This window comes from Acartia tonsa, chromosome 6 (genome assembly GCF_053477335.1).
Source record: "Acartia tonsa isolate MP-2025a chromosome 6, ASM5347733v1, whole genome shotgun sequence".
In the NCBI taxonomy this organism is placed as follows: Eukaryota; Metazoa; Arthropoda; class Copepoda; order Calanoida; family Acartiidae; genus Acartia; species Acartia tonsa.
Genome location: NC_137265.1, coordinates 6,329,854 through 6,351,231, shown reverse-complemented (window position 1 = coordinate 6,351,231; position 21,378 = coordinate 6,329,854). Strand labels below are relative to the sequence as shown.

Here is a 21,378-nt window from a genome sequence, read left to right as displayed (position 1 = left end):
GAATATTTACCTTGACAAACCTTATAATCCAGTGATGTTGTTGTTACTAGAGGTTTGAAGAAATAGCAAGATGCTTAGGAGAACACAATACTATATTACTTTACATTATCATCTTCATTCAAGTACCAGTTTTACATTTACTTTATTTTTATGATTTTAATAACATTAATCCTAATCAACTTATGAATGTTCTAAAGATCTGTGTTCTTTATCATTATAACAAGAAACAGAATCTCTATATGTCTCTCTGTCTGTATTAAAGGATCTCACTAACCACTCAACCGATATGCTTCTCCTTTAAAAGGGTGCTTCTCATAGTCCTGAGAAGGTTAACAACTATTTTTTCGCCAGAAAGTACCCAAAAATATTTAAAATTCCACGATAGACGGCGCCAGGGTAGTAGAAAACTGAATAAGAAACAGCTGATCTTAACATAGACTATTATTTTTCAAATTAGATATTTATTTATTTTAAAGTCTTGATGAACTTTATGACAAACACATTACCAACTACATTATCAAATGAAAATTCACTGATATTTTTCAATGATATTTATTATATATGGATTGAGAAAATGAAAAACATTATAATACATATTTAATATTTGCATTTAAGATTTCCAGAAATTATTAATGTACTGCTTTATGATATTACAAGATTAAAAAGTTTATAATCCTGAGTGAAATATTCTTGAATGACCTTACTGTAGAGGATGTAATTATGCAAAGTGGTTTAATGCACTTAGATACTTACATACAAACATTTAAAAACATTTAAGTACAGGCACTCACAGGAATAAGGATTCTAAAGAAACATTTAATAAGTCTTTAATAGAAAGTTGTAGTGTTAAAAAATAGCCTAAAACCACCCAATTGTATTGTATATTTAGTTAGTCTGAAAAGTAAAACCAATAAGAATTTTAATTTCTGAGATCTTGGGCTTCAGACAAAAACCTGAATATTTTATATTTTTCTATTGGCTTCACCCCTTACCTCTAGGGAGATATTTTAAGAGGATGTGGCTGTTCCACTGCCCATATAAATACATCAAAAACCATCGCAAGACCAATATACATCATTGTACTTAGTATTATAGATCTTAAACAATAGGATTGTTCATCTGTTATTTTAAATCTTTTCTGTGCAACATATTTCTGTCTGCAAATATAAATATAAAATATATCTTCATCCCTTATATACTTTATTTTTGAGTGCATTTTAAGTTAGAAAAGATACCACTAGCTTACTCTTACCTCGCTCATTTTTCAAACTTTAAACCTTGTATAACTTGAAACATATGCACTATAAAAAAGTAACTTTTAGATTTGCATTTTATAAACTAATTTAATAACAATAATTTGTGAATATAAAAATGACTTCATCCTGGCCTACCATTGGTCAATGTAATGTATATTAGCCCGCCATTGGTAATTTTGTCTGTGTATTGGCCTATAATTGGTTATGTGTAATGTTTGACGTTGTTTTAATAGGTACTAAAAAGAGCTTAAAAATTCGCTGTATATACAAAATTTATAAGATAAACATGCAAATGTAATAGAAATAGTCACAACTAATAGTACTACGAGTTTACCATGATTATAGAGAAGCTTTCATACTATTTAGCGATCTGAAGGGATAAGACAATGGCCAATAAATTGATATACCACAATGAAGAGATACAAAAATACCCCTACTGTAGATTACAATCAGTAGTTCAAACGTTTGAAACTCAACTCTTTGAACCAACCAATCAAATTTCGATAAAAAGTCCCCAAAGTTGATAAGCCTACAAAAAAGAAAACGTTATTATAAAACTTTTGGGATTATTTAATGAACAGCCATATATCCCTTCAAAATTATCACAGCCCAAAATCACTTCAAAATTAATGTTCATTCTTACACTTGTAAGACTTTTATTTACTTCAAAGCATAGATTAAGATCTTTTTACAGTGTTTTTAAAAGCAAAGTTTTTCTATAATCAGGGTCGGCTCGTACGTTCGTCACCGACGGATACCTTATTTCGTTAATTTAGGCATGTTAGAATTGTCCTTTCGATTTTAAACTTTGCATGGTGATGTCCGTAGGTCCATTTTAAACATGTTGATTTTTTACTTTTTAACAACTAATTTTTTTTGTGATCTAATCATCCGATTGATATAATATTTGGTTCTGATTCCTGGGACAACAAAGTACAATATTATAAGCGAAGCAACTCTACAAACAAGTCCTAAAAATTTAAGTATGTCCATAAACATTATCCTGTATCAAGCAGTTTTTCAACAAGTTTACTTACAATTTTCCTTCGACTCTCATACATTTATATTGTGATTATTTAGTTGTCACACTATACAAAATGTTCGTTTGTCCTACCGTTTCAGTGCTTCGCTTTTATGGATGTTGTCATCCTTGTTTTAATATTATGCAGTGCAGATAGTTAGAATGAATGACGTCATGAATGAGTAGATGTGTGGAGGGATGTATGGGTTACCAATCCGAGAGGGATGGGGACATAGGGCTGTTTAGTGTTTATTACACTAGTCCAAAAAGTTTTATAATAAAGTTTTCTTATTCATTGGCTCAACAACTTTGGGGATTTTTAATGAAGTTTTATTGGTTGGTCATTCAGTAGTATTTCCAATTCAGTAGGTGTCAACTACTAATTGTATTATATACAAGGTACACTTTTGTGTATCGTCATCGGGGATGTACATCAATTGTCTTATCCCTTTAAATACCTGATTACCAATACTTTATGCTAGCTACACCATGCCGAAGATAAAATATGCTAGGATCAGTTTCGTAGATACAAACTAATGATGCCTTTTTTTAAAGCGAAGCTTTTATAATATCTGTTCATTACAACGGCAGTATGTCATAATTTTAGCATTTCAAAGAGATTTTCTACCAAAGTATGCAAAACACAAAGCCAGGATCTAAATGGATAAGACAATGGCCGTTAAATTTATGTACATCCCCAAAGATAATACACAAAGTTACCCCTAATGTAGATTACAATAAGTGGTTGATGCGTTTGGACATTCAACTTAATAAACCAACCAATCAAAATTCACTAAAAATCCCCAAAGTTGTTAACGAATAAGAAAACGTTATCATAAAACTTTGAGGACTAGCAGTTATAACTATTATAAGAATATTATACAAGTTTAATAACTTAATTTAGAAAACTTTCGCATTTCAAAAAGCTTTCAAAAAAAATTCCTACTCTTTATAAAGAGATCTGTATGACGCTTGTAATCTTATTTGTATTCAGAGATAGATGTTCTTTAGTTAAAGTTAGAATAGTTTATCTTTCATTCACAGCTATTTACAGAACACATATGTAAGCTTTACAAATTTTAGGATAGATGTTTGGCAGAGAGAAAGGGAACAATGGGCAGTTTATTACACTCGTCCCCAAAGTTTTGTAATAGCGTTTTCTTATTCGACAGCTTAAAAACTTTGGGAACTTTAGTGAATTCTGATTGATTGTTTCATTAAGTTGAGTATTCAAAAGTTTCAACTACTAATTTAAATCACTAAAAGGGGAATTATTTTGTATCATCATTGGGGATGTACATTGTACATCAATTTGTCGGCTATTGCCTTATCCTTTTAGATTGCTGTATGTTAGATGTTATTTTTTTTAGTAGCGAAGCTACTCTATAATTCACAATGTCCGTCCGTCCGTCTGTCTGTCTGTTCGTCCGTCTGTCCGTCCGTCTGTCCGTCCGTCCGTAATTAATGAATTGGGGGAAACGTGATTTTCTCGGCTCCTATAAAAGATAGAGAGCTGAAATTTTTTGACAACATTCCCATCATTAAGGAGCACAATTAACTATAAAACATCAATGGCGGTCGTACTGCTTTATAGCAGGTTTTAGGCTATTTTTTATATTTTCCAAATTTTCCCCATATCTTTGGTGTTTATGGTCCCATTTTCAAAATTTTTTCAGTTAAAGATATCAAAATTAAATTTCCCGTCATTTGAAGAAAACAACAATGACGGTCAGACTGCCTTTTCGCAGGTTTTTGGCTATTTTTATATTTTTCACATTTTTCTCCATATCTTTGGTGTTTATGGTCCGATTTTCGAAATTTTTTCAGTTAAAGATATCAAAATTAAATTTCCTGTCGTTTGAAGAAAACAACAATGACAGTCAGACTGCCTTTTTGCAGGTTTTTATCTATTTTTATATTTTTCACATTTTTACCCATATCTTTGGTGTTTATGGTTCAATTTTCATAAATTTTTCAGTTAAAGATATTAAAATTAAATTTCTGGCGTTTTATGAAAAGAAACAATAGCGGCCAAACTGCCTTTTAGCAGGTTTTTGGCTATTTTTATATGTTGATATACTTCCTCATATCTTTGGCATTTTTGGTCCAATTTTAAAACTTTTTTGCATTAACAGTTTCAAAACATTTTTTCCCATTGTTATGTGCATCTAGTATGCAATTTACTTTAACCATCTTCATCATACAAAATAAAACAAGGTTTCATGTTTATTTTCTCCAATAAATCTATTATTGATTTTAAATCTACTTCTACGTATTCCCATCCACAATTTTTGTGCTTCGCTACTTATGGATGTTGTCATCCTTGTTTCTCTTTCAATCTCTTTAAAAGGTGAAATATGTGCTTTTAAATACAACTTTAAGCTCCATAAAACCCCAATAAACCTTAATCACTGGTACCCAAAAATTTTTAATTAAAAGTTTTGGGTACTTTAATTGAATTTTTACTGGTTGGTTCCAAACTAGTAGTGTCTAAACTTTTCAACCAATGCAATGATTTAAATCTACAGAAGAGGTAATTTAGTGAATCATAATTGGGAATATATATAAATTTATCCCTAAAGATTCCTGCATAAATTCGGAATCTCCAGTTCTTTTACTTTATAAAAGCGAAGCTTTTTTGCAATTAGGATCTGTCCGTCTGTGACGGATCTCTTTTTTCGTTAATTTAGGCACGTTAGAATTGTCTTATCGATTTCAAATTTTACATGGTAATCCCTGTAGTAGTTAGGTACAATTTAGAAGGCGTAGCAACTCTATAATCGTTACCAGAATGTCCGTACGTCCATTTTCAACATGTTGATTTTTTCACTTTTTTAACAACATTTTTTTATATAATCTAATTATCCGATTGATCTGATTTTTGGTATACTGATTTCTGGGACAACAAAGTACAATATTATAAGCAAAGCAACTCTAGAATCAAGTCCCAAAAATGTGAATATGTCCTTAAACATTATCCTGCATCAAGCAATTTTTAAACAAATTTACATTTTTGCTTCAACTCATATACATTTATATTCTAATTATTCAGTTCTGACACTCAAGTGATACAAGTCCTACAGTTTTAGAGCTTTGCTTTTGTGGATGTTGTCATCCTTGTTTTGATATATTTATTGTAAATATTTTTATTTTATTTTAGGGACAACCTATGGCTTTGATGGGTGTATACGAAGGTTGAAGATTAATTCCAAAACTTTCCTATTCTCCAACAAAGACAGTCTTTTCCTATCCAAACATCAAGTCAAGTAAGAATAGATATTTTGGATCATGAAATGAAATTGAAGTAGTTTCGTCGTAGGTAGCTTTTGATAGGTAGGTTAGGTAAGATTAATGTTTATGATTGCCCCGTAGGGTTACAGCCCCCCGCAGTGGCTAGAAATATAAGAAAAGCTACTGTGAAAATACGACGAAAACTGATACTTCGTTTTCTATCCATGATACAACCTTTTATATTTACACGCAAAGTATGTTTTATAAACCTAGCCTACAGTTTACTCATTTTGTATGTATTTAATTAAATTGTTTTTTACAATTACAATCAATTAAGAATTTTATAGTTACTTTTGATATTAACACGCAAAGTATGTTCAATAAAGCTTAGTTTATCATAAAATATTTTAATTTGTTTAGTGGAGGGTTTGTATTAAATTATGAACACTTTTTAGCAGGCTAGACAATCATCTTTATGATTTTTGTTGTATGTAATGTTTTGAGCAAAGGATATATTTTTTACTTGTTAAGAATTAAGTTCAAGAAACGTTGCTTTAATTAAATTAAAATCATAGATATAAATAATTTTTTTTTAGTGACTGCTCATCAACAGCTTGTAGAGAAAACTTTTGCCTTAATAAGGTAAATATAATTTTTTTTAAAGAACGTGTCCTAAGTTTCGTAGTTTTGTTTTAACACATTTGTGTCGAGCTCCCAAAGCTCAACGTTTTGATTCTCCGGGCTTCAACAAAATAGATTTTTTTCAATAATTACTCAACAGAATTAAAAAAAGGTGTTAAATTGAAGATCTTACTATTTTTGTTCATAATATCAATTTCTTTTTTTTTGTTGCGTTAGTACCTTAAAACCAACTTAATTTCTGAAAAAAAACTTAAATTATTACAATAAAACGATTGTATATCTAAATTCTATGGATCATTTTACATCTACTACTTACTAAAAGCACCGACTAGCTATTTTCTTTTTAAAAATCACAAAAGTTAGGACACGTTCTTTTAACAAATATAAATTTGGTCATTATATATACTTAAACGCCACTCTAAAGTCAAACTGTATGAAATTACAAAATAAAGACTAAAATAAGTGGTTGAAACGTTTAGACACTGAATTTAATGGACCATCGATCAAAATCCAATAAAAGTCCCAAAGTTGTTACCCAACAATTAAGAATTAGTATAAAACTTTGGGGACTACTGAAAACAAAGTCCCCACCCGTAATGTATATTTTTTCAGGGAGAATGTCAAGAAGTTAACGGAAGCCCTGTTTGTAAATGTCAGGTTAGTTATATATGCAATTTTTAAAAGGGAAGATTTTCTATAATTAGGGTCGGACCATCCGTATGTCCGTAACGGATAGCTTTTTTCGTTAATTTAGGCATGTTATAATTGTCCTATTGATTTCAAACTTTGCATAGTGATTCCTTTAGTAGTTAGGTACTATTTAGAAAGCGTAGCAACTCTATAATCATTACCAGAATGTCCATACGTCCATTTTAAACATGATGATTTTTTTACTTTTTTAACATAGAATTATTATGTGATCTAATCATCCGATTGATCTGATTTTTGGTATACTGATTCTTGTGACAACAAAGTACAATATTATAAGCGAAGCAACTCTATAATCAAGTCCTAAAAATGTTAGTATGTCCATAAACAATAATCTGTATCAAGTAGTTTTCAACAAATTTACGTACAATTTTGCTTCGACTCTTGTACATACATTTATATTCTGATTATTCAGTGCTGACACTAAACAAGTGTTAATATCCGTTTGTCCTACTGTTTCAGTGCTTCGTTTTTATGGATGTTGTCATCCTTGTTATTCTTAAAATCTCTGTTTAAACTAGCGGGTGCGCCCTTGGCATCTAAAGGCTCTGTATTGTATTAAAGAATAAAAAGGCAAGAACAAAAGCGATTCAAAGACTAAAAAACAGCCCACATCCATTCCAGGATCTGGACTTTCATTGACTTCAAATAATACATTGGTTAGTGATATCTTAATTGACAAACAAAAACAAAAACATTCTATATTCTATGTACTCTGTGATTTTGAGGAACTTTTAGTCCTGAGCCAACTTTCCACCAATGAGAGCACAACATTTTATGAAATGCCGCGCTGGGATTGGCTGAAATTCGGCTCACCTCGATCTGGCTCACCACTAAAATTATTTAAAGATCCAGCTCAGAGTAAACTAGAAATCTTTGGGATAAGATAAGGGCTGATAAATGGAGGTGTATCTCCAATGGTGATACACAAAATTACCCATTCACTGAATTATAATTAGTAGATGAAACGTTTGGAAAGTCCACAAAGCTGTTAAGCTAACGAATAAGAAATCTTTGGGGACTAGTGCAATAAATATAGTCCATTGTCCCCTTTCTAATGAATCTGGAATTAGTTAGGCCTATCAACACTAAAATCTGAAGCTCTATTAAGTGCCTTTAAAAAATGAAATACAAATGACATTTTAATTAACCAATGGCAGGCCAGTATAATTTTGATTGACCTTTTGTAGGCAAATATGCCGTCATTTTTTAATAGGCAATATAAACAGCTTTCTAAAATCTCTACAAAACGGGTAATAAATACAGGGTGCGGCACATAAATCCGGACTTTTTCTAATTTATAAACAAATGAACATAAAATCGTCAATTTTAAAGATTTTATCGAATTTTAAAAACTAAGAGGCAAAATAGGTATATGACTATTAGATTATTCAATAAAACCGCCGCTAGCCTCAATTACCACCCCTACCCGCCCCCTGAACCGCCCGCAGGCCCTGGTCACCATGTCCCTGTACAAGCTGGCGAAGTTCTCCTTGATAGTGGCAATGGGGGAGGTCTTTGTGGTATAGGCACGTCTATTGGTGCATGCTTCAAAGTAGCTCTGGGTCAAATAGTCTAATGGATTAAGATCTGGGCTGCTAGGAGGCAATATTTCCTTAGGGACGTGAGTAACCGCAGGATCTAAATTCCCATCTTTCAAGCTACCCTTCGACACGGCGGTTCTTATCTGGGCCACAGTTGAGCTAGAACAACGTTTTATACCTTTTTGGAAATGGCATGAAGATTTAGCTAGGGTTGTCAGCGCAACCCATAGTCTAAAATGAGATTCAAGGTTCCATATGGGCCCCTGTAGACGAGAATCGTGAAATTTTCAAGATTTTTGGCGTTTTTAACATCTTACAATCTGCCACGTGTCAATTTGCCGGAGTACTACGGCCAAGCCAACTTGAAAAAAGAACGCTAGTAATTTCTAATACCTAACTTATGTATCTAACAGTACCTTTAGCAAGTTTCATGAGCAACCTGCGCACTTCGAATTTGCCTAGTTGAACATATGCGCTGCCAGCTCGTAGTACACGTCCTACATCGTCCAAAGATTTTTATGGGTAAAGCTTACCTAAATTACCTAAGCTTTTCATAGTGGGGTCAAACGTCCTGATCGGTCAAGTAGTCTTGGCGCTATGGCTGTTTAAAAAAAGTCCGGATTTATGTGCCGCACCCTGTACTTAAATTGGATAAACCTTTATATATTCTTTTTGCATATGCTCATATACACATAAATTCAAAACTGTATATGAATTCGCAAAATGAGGCTAATAAATTTCTGCAAAGGTGCAGTTCAATTTTATGAAACATGAAATTGTATGAGCCGGATTTTTTTTCTGAGTTTCATTCTTAAAAAGATATTTAAAAATATATTTTCCAGTATAGCTTTGACACCGAATTATAAATACCCCCCCAAAATAAAAAATCTCAAATAAAAAAAAGTTTTGCGTGCTTCACGCGCATTTTTGATACTATATATTTAATAAAATTTAAATTACCCCCCCAAAAATTTTACCCCGGGGGTAAATTTTGGGGGGGGGGAAACTAAATTTACCCCTGCCAACAGATTTCAGGGGGGTAATTACCCCCCCCCAAGAAAATTTTACCCCAGGGGTAAAAATTTTGGGGGGGGTAAAAAAAAATTTGCGGCGCGCTTCGCGCGCTATTTTACCCCCCCCCAAAAAAAACGAATTACCCCCCCCTTAAAAAATTTTTACCCCCCCCAAAAAAAAGCTTGGACGCCCCTGTGGCAGTGTGCTGCTTTTGATCTCTAAAACTACTTATTTGTCTGTCCCTTAATATCTTTTAAAAAGAATATTTAAGTATATATCTTAAACTGATAAACTTGATGTTTAGTATAATACAATCTTGATTTTATATTCAAGTTTCAAAAAAAAAGAAAAAAATGGGGAGGGGGGAGGTACTTTTTTCTATTTACCTTTATGTAAGGCTAATTCATGAATGTTATTTTTTGTACATTTATTTATTTTATGATGCAAGAAAAAATATATTTATCTAATAAAAAGTATAAGCTTAATGTTTATCCAGGATAAAAACATATAGCAAACACTAACATGCAACACAAAATTATATTTAATATATATAAAAAAATTAAACTTGGAGATGGGATAATTATTTTATGTATGTGAAAATCTTCTGAATATATTCTTAATAAACCCATTAAATTTCACCATTGAACATTTGCATAAAAATGTTTGAAAAACTTTAAAATACTTTAAGGATATATAGAAAATATTTAGAGTTTATAATATTATTTGCATTTAAAATAAGCTTCATTTTTAAAACCTGAGTGGCAGCACCTCCTAGAGTATAAATTTAAAAACAAAATAGTCTAAAACCATTATGTAAAACTTCCCTAAAATAAAAAAAAAAACTTAATTGATTTAGTATTTAACAAGAACTTATCAGACAAAAGAAAAAAATCTGATAAATTATTTGATGTTATGTTACAGGGTGGTTACCGTGGCAGCCGATGTGAAGAAGTTGATAGCTGGTCCCCTGTCCAACCATCCTACTGCCAGCTCAATCCTGGCGCACCACACTGTGTTGTCTGCACAGATGATTGCAGGTATATAATTTTAAAAATTATAACAATAATTTAATGAAAAGCATTGAAAAGCATTGAAAAGCATTGAAAGCATTGAAAAGCATTTGAAAAGCATTTGAAAAGCATTGAAAAGCATCGAAAAACATTAATTCTGGCGCACCACACTGTGTTGTATGTACAGATGATTGCAGGTATATACATTGAAAATTATTGACATTATTCATTTTTAATGGAAAAAGTATTGCCAAGAACTGATAAACATTGTTTAGCCTTCATAAGCATTGTTGAGCTTCGTTGAACATTGGTGTAAGCAAAGCTGTGCTAATTATTGCATTATCTATGCATTAGTAAGCATTTTGGGTAACCTAAAATATTGCTAATTATCAGACAGAATTGGCAATAATTGCTAACCATGACAAGGTTTTTACTACTACTGCTAGTCAATTTAAAGGGTTCCTGGACAAATGTCGGAAAGTACAAACGCAGGAAGGACAATCGTAGAAGTAGGAAAACGTGTTGTACTTCTGTTATGTCTATTCTGACATTTGTCCCTCCCGCGTTTGTCCAATCAGACGTTTGTTTACTTTGAGGTTTGTCACTCCTGCGTATGTCAGACATTATCAGGCATTGTAAAACATTGTCAACATTGTCATTAATGCCAAATTAATGTTAATTGTTTAACATTATCAATGTTAATAATTTCAGAGTACCTGATTTTTCTGGAAATTCCTACCTCACGCTCAGATTGAAGGTATGTTTTTATCTTTTGATAAAGGGATAGAATAGGACATTGGAATTTTGATTTTGCTAGATCGATAATATTTGGTGCAGCATAAATTTAGTGTTCAATGTCCCTTGTCTTTTGATTTTAACTATGGATTTCATGGGATACAACACCTTCATTATATTCAAGCTTTTGGTTGAAAAGTTGGGACACAATTGGATTATAACCGAGCAATAAAACTTATGTTAAAATATTAAAATTCATTTAGCCTAAGAATGAGATAACGTTGTTATAAACTTTTGGTTCCAGTATAATTTATAAGCCAATGCGCAACACTGTATTTTTATAATTATTTGATGTTAACGTATTTTACGTGAATCTCATTTGGAGGGGATATTAGCAACAAATATTTTTTCCTTGTGTGTTTGTCAAAAGCTGTCTATGCATAAAGGTATTATTTGTGTGTGTATGTTTTGCATTTGTCGACTGGTAATTTGTGTGTTTGTGTGCATATTTTCATGGAGGGAGAAGACATTGGGTTGTTTATAGCACTAGTCCCCAGAGTTTTTATAACGCTTTCTTGTTCGATGCTTAACAACTTTGGGGATTTTTATTAACTTTTTATTGGTTGGTTCATTAAGATAAGTGTCCAAACGTTTCAACCACTTATTGTTATCTACAGAAGGGGTAATTTTGTTTATTAACATTGGGGATGTACATAAATTTATTGTCCATTGTCTTATTCTTTCAGATCCCTGGCATATTTTGGGTTTGCAACTGCGTTGTAAGTCTATACTGTTTTAAATAGTTCTACATAATTAAAGGGAACTTCTTCAACTTTAGATTGTCGGCTATTTCAGCAACTATATAGATATTCTAAGAGAATGAAGATTCTCATTATTTTGTTTTCACATTTTATATCTTTAGTTAATAGAAATAATCAGAGATCTAAAGGGATAAGACAGTGGCCGACTAATTGATGTACATCCTAAATGTTTTAATTTATTAATTAGTAATTTATTAAATCAAAGCCTATAGGAATAGTTTTTAATTAAATTAAGGAGTATCCTTTTAATGGTTTAATAATTAACTAAACTGTAGTTTCAATCAAAATGGATAGTTCAATACCACTAAAATTTATCCTAAACACCTTTTTTTCTCCAATAATCTAAAACTTTTAAAGAGAAATCTAGTTTAAAAGTAATTTAAGGAAAACTGTAGGTGATTGAATTATTGGCCATTGCCCTCTCCACCTTTTAATTTTTTTTTATTAAATTCACCTCAACTGTTATATCCTTTTCTGTCAATTGAACTTATCTCAAATTTTTTTGCAAGTGTTTTTTATTGTAATACAATTTGTTATTTTGTTAAATTTGTAGGTTTATATGTAGACATTGTTTAATTTTAACGAAGTCTAGACATAGGAACATAAGAACATGAATTAGTTTTAAGAGGAACATTTAATAAAAACAAAAATGAAAATAAAGGTTGGTTTACTTATCACTTGTTCCTGGAAATAAAGCTTGGTTTACTTTTCACTTGTCCGTGGAAATAAAGCTTGGTTTACTTGTCACTTGTCTCTGGAAATAAAGATTGGTTTACTTGTCGCTTGTCCCTGGAAATAAAGCTTGGTTTACTTGTCACTTGTCCGTGGAAATAAAGCTTGGTTTACTTGTCACTTGTCTCTGGAAATAAAGCTTGGTTTACTTGTCGCTTGTCCCTGGAAATAAAGCTTGGTTTACTTGTTACTTGTCTCTGGAAATAACTCTAGGTTTACTTGTCACTTGTCCCTGGAAATAATGCTTTGTTTACTCTTGTCACTTGTAACTGGAAATAAAGCTTGGTTTACTTGTCACTTGTCTCTGGAAATAAAGCTTGGTTTACTTTTCACTTGTCCCTGGAAATAAAACTTGGTTTACTTGTTGCTTGTCCTTGGAAATAAAGCATGGTTTACTTGTCACTTGTCTCTGGAAATAAAGCTTGCTTTACTTGTCACTTGACCCTTGAATTAAAGCTTGGTTTATTCTTGTCACTTGTAACTGTAAATAAAGCTTAGTTTACTTGTTACTTGTCCCTGGAAATAAAACTTTGTTTACTTGTCACTTGTCTCTGATAATAAAGCTCGGTTTACTTGTCACTTGTCCCTAGAAATAAATCTTGGTTTACTTGTCTCTTGTCTCTGGAAATAAAGCCAGGTTTACAACACTCTAATCTCTCATTGGAGAACATTATAAACTAATTTGGGAGTTTTGTCAATTCAACGAAAATTTCATGGATGTATGGACAGCCATTTCTGAGTTTATTATATTATTAGATCCTAAACACATAGCGATTTTAGAGCAAGAAACTTTAACTTTCAGCAATCAACAAACGAAAACTTCAGTCCTATGTAATTTTGGGTCCAGAATCATAATCTGTTAAAACTAAAATCCTATGTCTTCCTATTTGCAATAAAATCGCATTAAAATTGCAACAAATATTTGCGATACCTTATTTTTATCTTATAAGAAACAATAATCCATTTTGCTAAAACAAAAATTAAAGTTAACCATTTATTAAATACTTTCATATCTTTAAATTTGCAAAAAAAAATATTTTTTTGCAGAATAATGCCATTTTTGTCAGCGATATAAAAAGTCTCCTAAAAAATAGATTGTTAGAAAAAAAAGTAAATGTAAGGATTATAATATGTTTTTCTGAAGTCATTTAATAAATTTAAACCGTAAAAACCAGAATTTTGCAACTTATTTGAATGAAAAGCCAAAAAACGTAATTTGCAAAAAAATTGCAACCCCTAAATCACATAGAAAAATAAACTTTTGACCAATCTAAGGTAATATGTTTTAAAAAACATTAAAAAATATTAATCTTTTATTAAATGAAGTTTTTTTTGAAAAGTTCTAATTAAATAGAACAGAGCAAAATAATTTTTTCAAAATGTAAACAAACACTTAACTTTGAATATTTCTATAGTTTTTCTAAAACTTAAAAATCAAATTGTACTCAAAATCAATATTTTGTTTGTTAAATCTTCTTGTGGCGAGATTTTTAAATGTCACTTTTTCATACGTATTGAATAATCATAAAAAAAAGTAAAAAAATTGCATTAAGCCGATTCAAATATATTAAATATTTCCTTATTAAGGCAGCAAAATAAAAAAAGGTGTGAAATAAAAATAATTTATTTTTATTTTTTAAGCTGTCTAACTTTTAAAAAAAATTTATAACACGATTTTTGCAAAAATAGATAATTTTTCATTAAAAGGAAGTTTTGTTTACTAAATCAGCTGTTATCAAAGAATATACAGTTTTCTTATGTTGGGCTAAGAATAGTAATTTCAAGGGATCGACAGCCGCACACAAGCCTCAAATTCCGCAGGTGTGCAAAATAAAGATTTTAATAAGGAGAATGGCTGTTAAGAAACATGTTTAGATATCCAGGTAAATTTTAAAGTTATAATATGACGATTTCACTGAGGCTTACCCGCAGCTTCAAAACCCTGTTAATTTCAATTAAAAAACAAGAATGACAACATCCTTAAAAGCGAAGCTCTGAAACAGTTGAAAAACGAAGTTTAACACCTGTAGATTGTCCAAAAATCAGATCAATCGGATAATAACATCACATACAAATTTGTTGTTAAAAAAAGTAAAAAAACGACATGTTTAAAATGGACATACGCTTTCTAAATTGTACCTTACTATGAAAGGAATCAACATATGAAGTTTCAAATTGATAGGACAACTCTAACATGCCATAATTAACGAAATGAGCTATCCGTTCCAGACGAACAGACTGACCAACCCTAATCATAGAAAAACTCGCTTTTAAACTGTTTTTAAACTATTTTTAAAAGGTATATTAAAAATATACTTTGACATCTGTAGAATCATACTGCAAAGCCAAAAATGAGAACAATTGCCCACATCAACTTTTATTAGGATTTTAAAGTTTATTTTTTACTATGGATTAAATAATTTTTACTGAATCGTGTTGTTTCTTCCCTTTGGAGGTAAAATACTCAGCTTTTAGAGTGTCTTGCTTCGTAAATATTGTATGCTAGTATACAGTAAAGTTAGGTCTTTTGATTTTATCTATCAATACTAATTAAAAATTAATTCTTTACAATATATCAATGAATTAACATAAAAATGTTTCATGTTTATTATACATTAAAACACATAAAAATTGGCTGTAAAGGGTTAAATAAATTAAGATGACAACAAATGTTTATGCAATACAACAAATTTATTTTTGTCACATATACAAATATGATATAAAATAAGATTATTCAAACATATTTTTAAAAATATTTTTAAAAAGTATGTATCTTTTATGAGTAGGGTTTTCATTCTTTTCATTTTTATTAAATAAAATTATTTAATTACGTTTGAAATAAGTCACTTTGTGAAAACACTCTTTCGGAAATTCTAATTTCTAATTGGTTTAAATTCAGCCTTATGTTTTTTATTGTATTATGTCAGATTTTTCAATGAAATTGATTGTTTTAGAAAAAAAATTATTTCCATTGAACAGAGTAATGTTTTTTTTATTGTATCAGTATAAAGTGAATTATATAAAATTGTTCACTAAGTTACAATATTACACGAAGTAAAAAAAGACCCTTTTATCTGGTAAAAATGACCAGAGCAACAGTAAAAATTAATTTTTAAATCCCCCAAAAAAAGTTTATTGTGGACTTAATTCAAATTTGGGCTCTGCAGTCTGATTCTATAGGTGTCCTAGTATATTTTTGACCCCCCATTCAAAAATAGTTTAAAAACAGTTTAATAATGATAAAAAAGCTTCGCTCTTTGATATATACAAGCGGCTGCGCCACTATCATCTAGAAGCTCTATTCTAAAGGATAAATAAGGGCAGAAAATAGCCTTACACCATACCCAGACTTTATCTATAAAATAAAATAGCCTAAAACCACCTCAGGACCTATAGGAATCTTCAGTGTAAAGAAGAACCATATCGGGTCAGCGATTAGCAATATCCTTCGCTACAGACAAAAGAAGCTTACTACTTTAAATAATACTAGCGGCTACGCCCCTAGAAGCCTCTAGGAGCACTTAATTTAGGAGGGGGAAAAGTCGACCTCATCCCATATAAAATTTGAGTTTCAAAAGAATAAAAAAAATTTTTGGGGGGGGAGTGGGGTGAAGACACCCTCTCCAAAAATAGTTTAAAACCTTCCCAGAACCTATAAGAAGCTTCACTGTAAAGGAGAACAATATCGGTTCAGCGGTTCGCGAGATCCTTCGATACAGACAAAAAACGCTTACTGCTTTATATAATAGGAAGATAATCACATTTTAATTCAATAAACTATGGCCTTTCAATTAGTGTTAAGAGGGGGGGGGGGAGTTCTGACACTTTTGCGTAAACAGTGATTATAAGCTTTGTCTTTAGAGTGAGAGGAAAGATTATTTCACAAAAAAATTTCCTTTTGGGATTTAGTTTTCCTATTTTAAAAAAAATAATCTATTTGGCCTCCAGGTTTAGATACTGCTAGCCTCCAGGTGGATTTTAGACAGGTAAAAAAAATTCAAGTTAGAAAAAAACTTATTTAACTTACTTTATGGATAGTATGAACTGATTTGAAAAAAAAATTAAAACCAGTTTCAGGTACTGCAGGGCTCCAGGTGGATCCTGGACAGGTAAAAACTGAAAATTTTTACTTTTGAAGTCAGAACAAAACCTATTTAACAAAAGTTGCTACTTTATGTATGGTATGAACTAATTTTAAGTAAATTTTGAAATTAGGCTCAATGTTCAGGTACCGCAGGCCTCCAGGTGGATCCTGGACGGTTAAAAACTAAAATTTCTACTATTTAATTTACTGGCATCTTTGCCCCTAGCCTCTAGGGGCTTTGCCCCAAGAAGTAATTTTAAAAAATCTAGTACATGGGGTGGATCTTCATCTTCATCATTTGCATCATCAAAAAAAAAAAAAAATTGAGGCACTGGCTCTACATCTTCAAAAAAAATGAGGGGGAATTTTTTTATTTTTGGGGGGGTTGGGGGTGTCCCACGCCCAAAGAAAATAGATACCCTGAAGAGAAGAATCCGATCGGTTCAGTGGTTACCGAGATCTTAAGCTTATTAGGTAAACTAGCTAAAAAGTAGCAGGTTTTAAAATAAGGTTTGTTCTAACTTAAATAGTAAACATTTTCAGTTTTTTACTGTCCAGGATCCACCTGGAGGCCTGCAGTAACTGAACATGGAGCCTGATTTCAAGATTTTCTTCAGGTTAATTCATACCATCCATAAAGTAGCAACTTTTGTTAAAAAAGTTTTTTTCTAACTTAAATAGTGAAAATTTTCAGTTTTTAACTGTCCAGGGTCCACCTGGAGGCTTGCAGTACCTGTACATGGAGCCTGATTTAAAAACTTTCTTCAAATTAGTTAATACTGCCCATAAAGTAGCAACTTTTGTTAAATAAGTTTTATTCTGATTTCAAAAGTAAAAAATTTCAGTTTTTACCTGTCCAGGATCCACCTAGAGGCCTGCAGTACCTGAACCTGGAGCATGATTTCAAAATTTTCTTCAAATAAGTTCATACTGCCCATAAAGTAGCAACTTTTGTTAAATAAGTTTTGTTTTGACTTGAACTTTTTTTACCTGTCCAGAATCCACCTGGAGGCCTGCAGTACCTGGACCTGGAGGCAAATCCTAATTTTTTTGAATAGGAAAACTACATCCCAAAAGGAAACTTTTTTGTGAAATAATTTATCCTCTCACCCCAAAGACAAAGCCTATAATCACTGTTTACGTAAAAGTGTTAGAACTCCGCCCCCCCCTTTTATAAAAATTTTAACATTTAACCTAGATAATTCAAACTATCCTTTCTGACTACTGCATCTGGGCCCTATTTTTTCATTTGCAAATTGAATACATGTTTGCGGGAGATAATTTAAATTTCGTCTTAATTACCGCAAAATAATGCGGCACTGCTATGAATGTAATAAAAAAACTCCAATGCTAATTGCCTAATACCACTTTTTTATAAATGATTATATCTTATAAAATCAAATACGAACGCTATTACATTAAAAATCTATTATAAATTACAACAAATTAATATTATTTTTTTTACCACTGGGAGTTATTTATGTGAATGTTATGAACATATTAGCAGACAATTATTGATTTCAATATTACAAAGGTAAAATTTTCAGGGATATAAAAAATAAGTTTAGAATTTTTTTCATTTCGAAAGATAATCTAATTAATTGTCAATAATCGTATTTCAATATAATATATTTTTGATAGGCAATATATTAATCCTAAAAATTGAAAGTCGTCTTAGTGATTTTAATGATAAGGATTTTAATTTTTTTTAAAAAATTAAATATCTCTGAAGAAGGGGAAAGAAGGATTTAACTGTAAACGAAAACATGAAATATAGGCCTTAATTTTATCGCCACACTTTGCGGATTCTTGCGGAAAGGTGTGGATAGTATAATTCGCCTCTGCATCTATGTGTAAAGCATTAAGCTCAAAGTGCACTTTTTCACAATTGTAATAACAAAGTTACAACACTAATATATTAAAAAAAAGCAAGAACTTAAATTATTTTTTGCATATATTGTTATTGAAACAACTAGTGCCAATTATATTAAACTGACCTAGAACTAGCTAAGATCAAAATAAAGTTTCTAAGCGAATTTGTGAGAACTGCCATACTAATTTTGTTTAATCTACTATAGGGAGGGAGGGGGCATTGAGCTGTTTATTACAGTAGTCCCCAATGCCTTATAATAACGCTTTCTTATTCGTTGGCCCAATAACCTTGGGGACTTTTATTAAATTTTGATTGGTTGGTTCATCTAGTTGAGTGTCCTAAAGTTTCAACCATTCATTGTAACATAAAGCAGGGTTAATATTTTATATCATTGGGGATGTACATCAATAAATCAGCCATTGTCTTATCCCTTTAGATCCCTGAATCCACAACCAGAATAAATTGAATAAACTATTTAAAGCCGAGTGGTGTCGGGATAATCTCATTCATCTCTTGTTTTTATTTTACATTTTAATAGATATCACCAGGGGATCATAGGCCAATGGATGATAAATTAAGGGACCCCAGATTATAGAAAATACCGAACCTCGTAAAAGTGTCGAACTATGACGTCAGAAAAAATAACAATTAACCAATGAGAAGCCAGTATTCACTGTAATTGACCAATGGTAAAATATATAGCGGTCTCTCATTAGTTAATTGTTAATTTTTTCTGACGTCATAGTCAGACACTTTTACTGGGTTCAAAAATACCACATATTTAGATTAATTACTAGTAGACTGACCAATCACAAATCATCCTAAATCCAAAATTTTAGGCTAACAAATTATAGAGAGTGGTTAGAAACTGACGAAGCCCAATCTGTACAACTTTTGATTCCTGTGACGTAATAAAAATGAGGGTTTCTCCTTCTCTTTTTTAGGGATTTTCTTTCCCACTTATCCTCTCATCTTCCTCATTTGTATGACGTCACAGGAATCAAAAGCGGTGCAAAAGTGGTACAAGTTGAACTTTTTCTTAGAAACTTTGTAAAATAATTTCAATTACCAATATTTTGTAATAGAAAAAAAGAGTATAATGTAGTACAATAACAATTATAATTTAAGTTTAAATTAATGGATATAGAATATACATGGTTATTGTGCCAGGTGGAAAATCGTCTTCAATTTAGTTTTTTAACATGGAACTCATTCAGAAGGAGGGGAGGAGATGGAGTGGATGGGTGTATCGTTATTTTAGCCCACTGCGAGTTTCACTTTATTAGATAACATGAAAATCTGGTGTAACATCCAAGTAATAAAAAATCCATTTTTTAATTTTTTAATCTAATCTACTATACTTTTCAGGGTGGCATGGCAACCGAGTTTAAAATAGAAGTTTGGCTGTACGTCAGATCACTGGACGGTTGTGTTCTTTATAGCGCAGCTACGCATACAGGTCAGATATATAAGTAGATAGATAGATTGATAGATAGATAGTCAGATCACTGGACGGTTGTGTTCTTTATAGCGCAGCTACGCATACAGGTCAGATTTAGATAGATAGATAGATAGATAGATAGATAGATAGATAGATAGATAGATAGATAGATAGATAGATAGATAGATAGATAGATAGATAGATAGATAGATAGATAGATAGATAGATAGATAGATAGATAGATAGATAGATAGATAGATAGATAGATAGATAGATAGATAGATAGATAGATAGATAGATAGATAGATAGATAGATAGATAGATAGATAGATAGATAGATAGATAGATAGATAGATAGATAGATAAATCCTTTACAAAAAGTATTAAGATGTCTGTTTGTCTGTGTGTGAGTTCAGGGAAAGATTATAACCATTTTGAGGAAGGGTACCACAACCATCAAAAGAGTAACATCTTATGAAAAAAATGCACCATCAAATGTCTCTTAATTTTTTTATAAATCAAATTTGAAAGAGGAGAGTGGATTCTCCTCCCCCCCCCCCTTTTTTTTCCTAGATGCCTCTTGGGGCGTAGCCCCTAGTAAAAAGATATGATGATAGATAGCTTTAGATATGTATTATTTTTAAATTTCCTGTATTATTTTTCATAAAACAAAATAATGCAAACAAATTATTTTAATTATTTGTTCCTGTTAAATTTGTTTTGTAATTTTGTTAAAATTTAAACTTAAAGCATTTTCTATAACACAAAGTAGAAGGATGTCTGTATTTCCATCTGAAGCTAAAGATCTCGCTAACCCCTGAACCAATGGGTTGTTATTTCCAAGGAATAAACCTAATTTTGATGAAATGGTTTTCAGCTAAAATTTTTATTTATGGGGAAATCCCCCATCCCTAGAGGCTAGGAGCGAAGCGATAATGAATATTTGCACTATATGTATAGGCAGGAAAATAATTTTAATAAGCACAAATCGACAATTATCATCAATTATAAAATAGCAAGGAATCTAATGCTTTATCTTATAAATTATCTTTGTTGGAAAATAAATTAATATGTTACATAATATTAAGATTCTATCAAAATCGTGTCTAATAGTCCTAGAAATCATTCAAGTTCTTATAATTGTTAGAATATTTCATATACTTATTCAACAGTTTATTTTTATAAATTCACAATATTTTTATTCTTTCCAATATTACTTGATTTTTATAGAGTGCTAAAATGCACACATTTTTTCACTAAATATTC

General features: G+C 31.1%; 1 protein-coding gene across 1 annotated transcript in view; it reads left to right on the top strand.

Annotated features, from left to right (window-relative positions):
* LOC145321684 (uncharacterized) overlaps nt 1-21,378 on the top strand; it is a 165,953-nt gene that overhangs the window by 133,187 nt on the left and 11,388 nt on the right. Inside the window, exons 25-30 of the mRNA XM_080163205.1 lie at nt 5,438-5,543; nt 6,105-6,150; nt 6,763-6,807; nt 10,338-10,453; nt 11,138-11,183; nt 20,040-20,130. Of these exons, the coding sequence (XP_080019331.1) occupies nt 5,438-5,543; nt 6,105-6,150; nt 6,763-6,807; nt 10,338-10,453; nt 11,138-11,183; nt 20,040-20,130 (450 nt within the window). The remainder of the gene's footprint in view (nt 1-5,437; nt 5,544-6,104; nt 6,151-6,762; nt 6,808-10,337; nt 10,454-11,137; nt 11,184-20,039; nt 20,131-21,378) is intronic.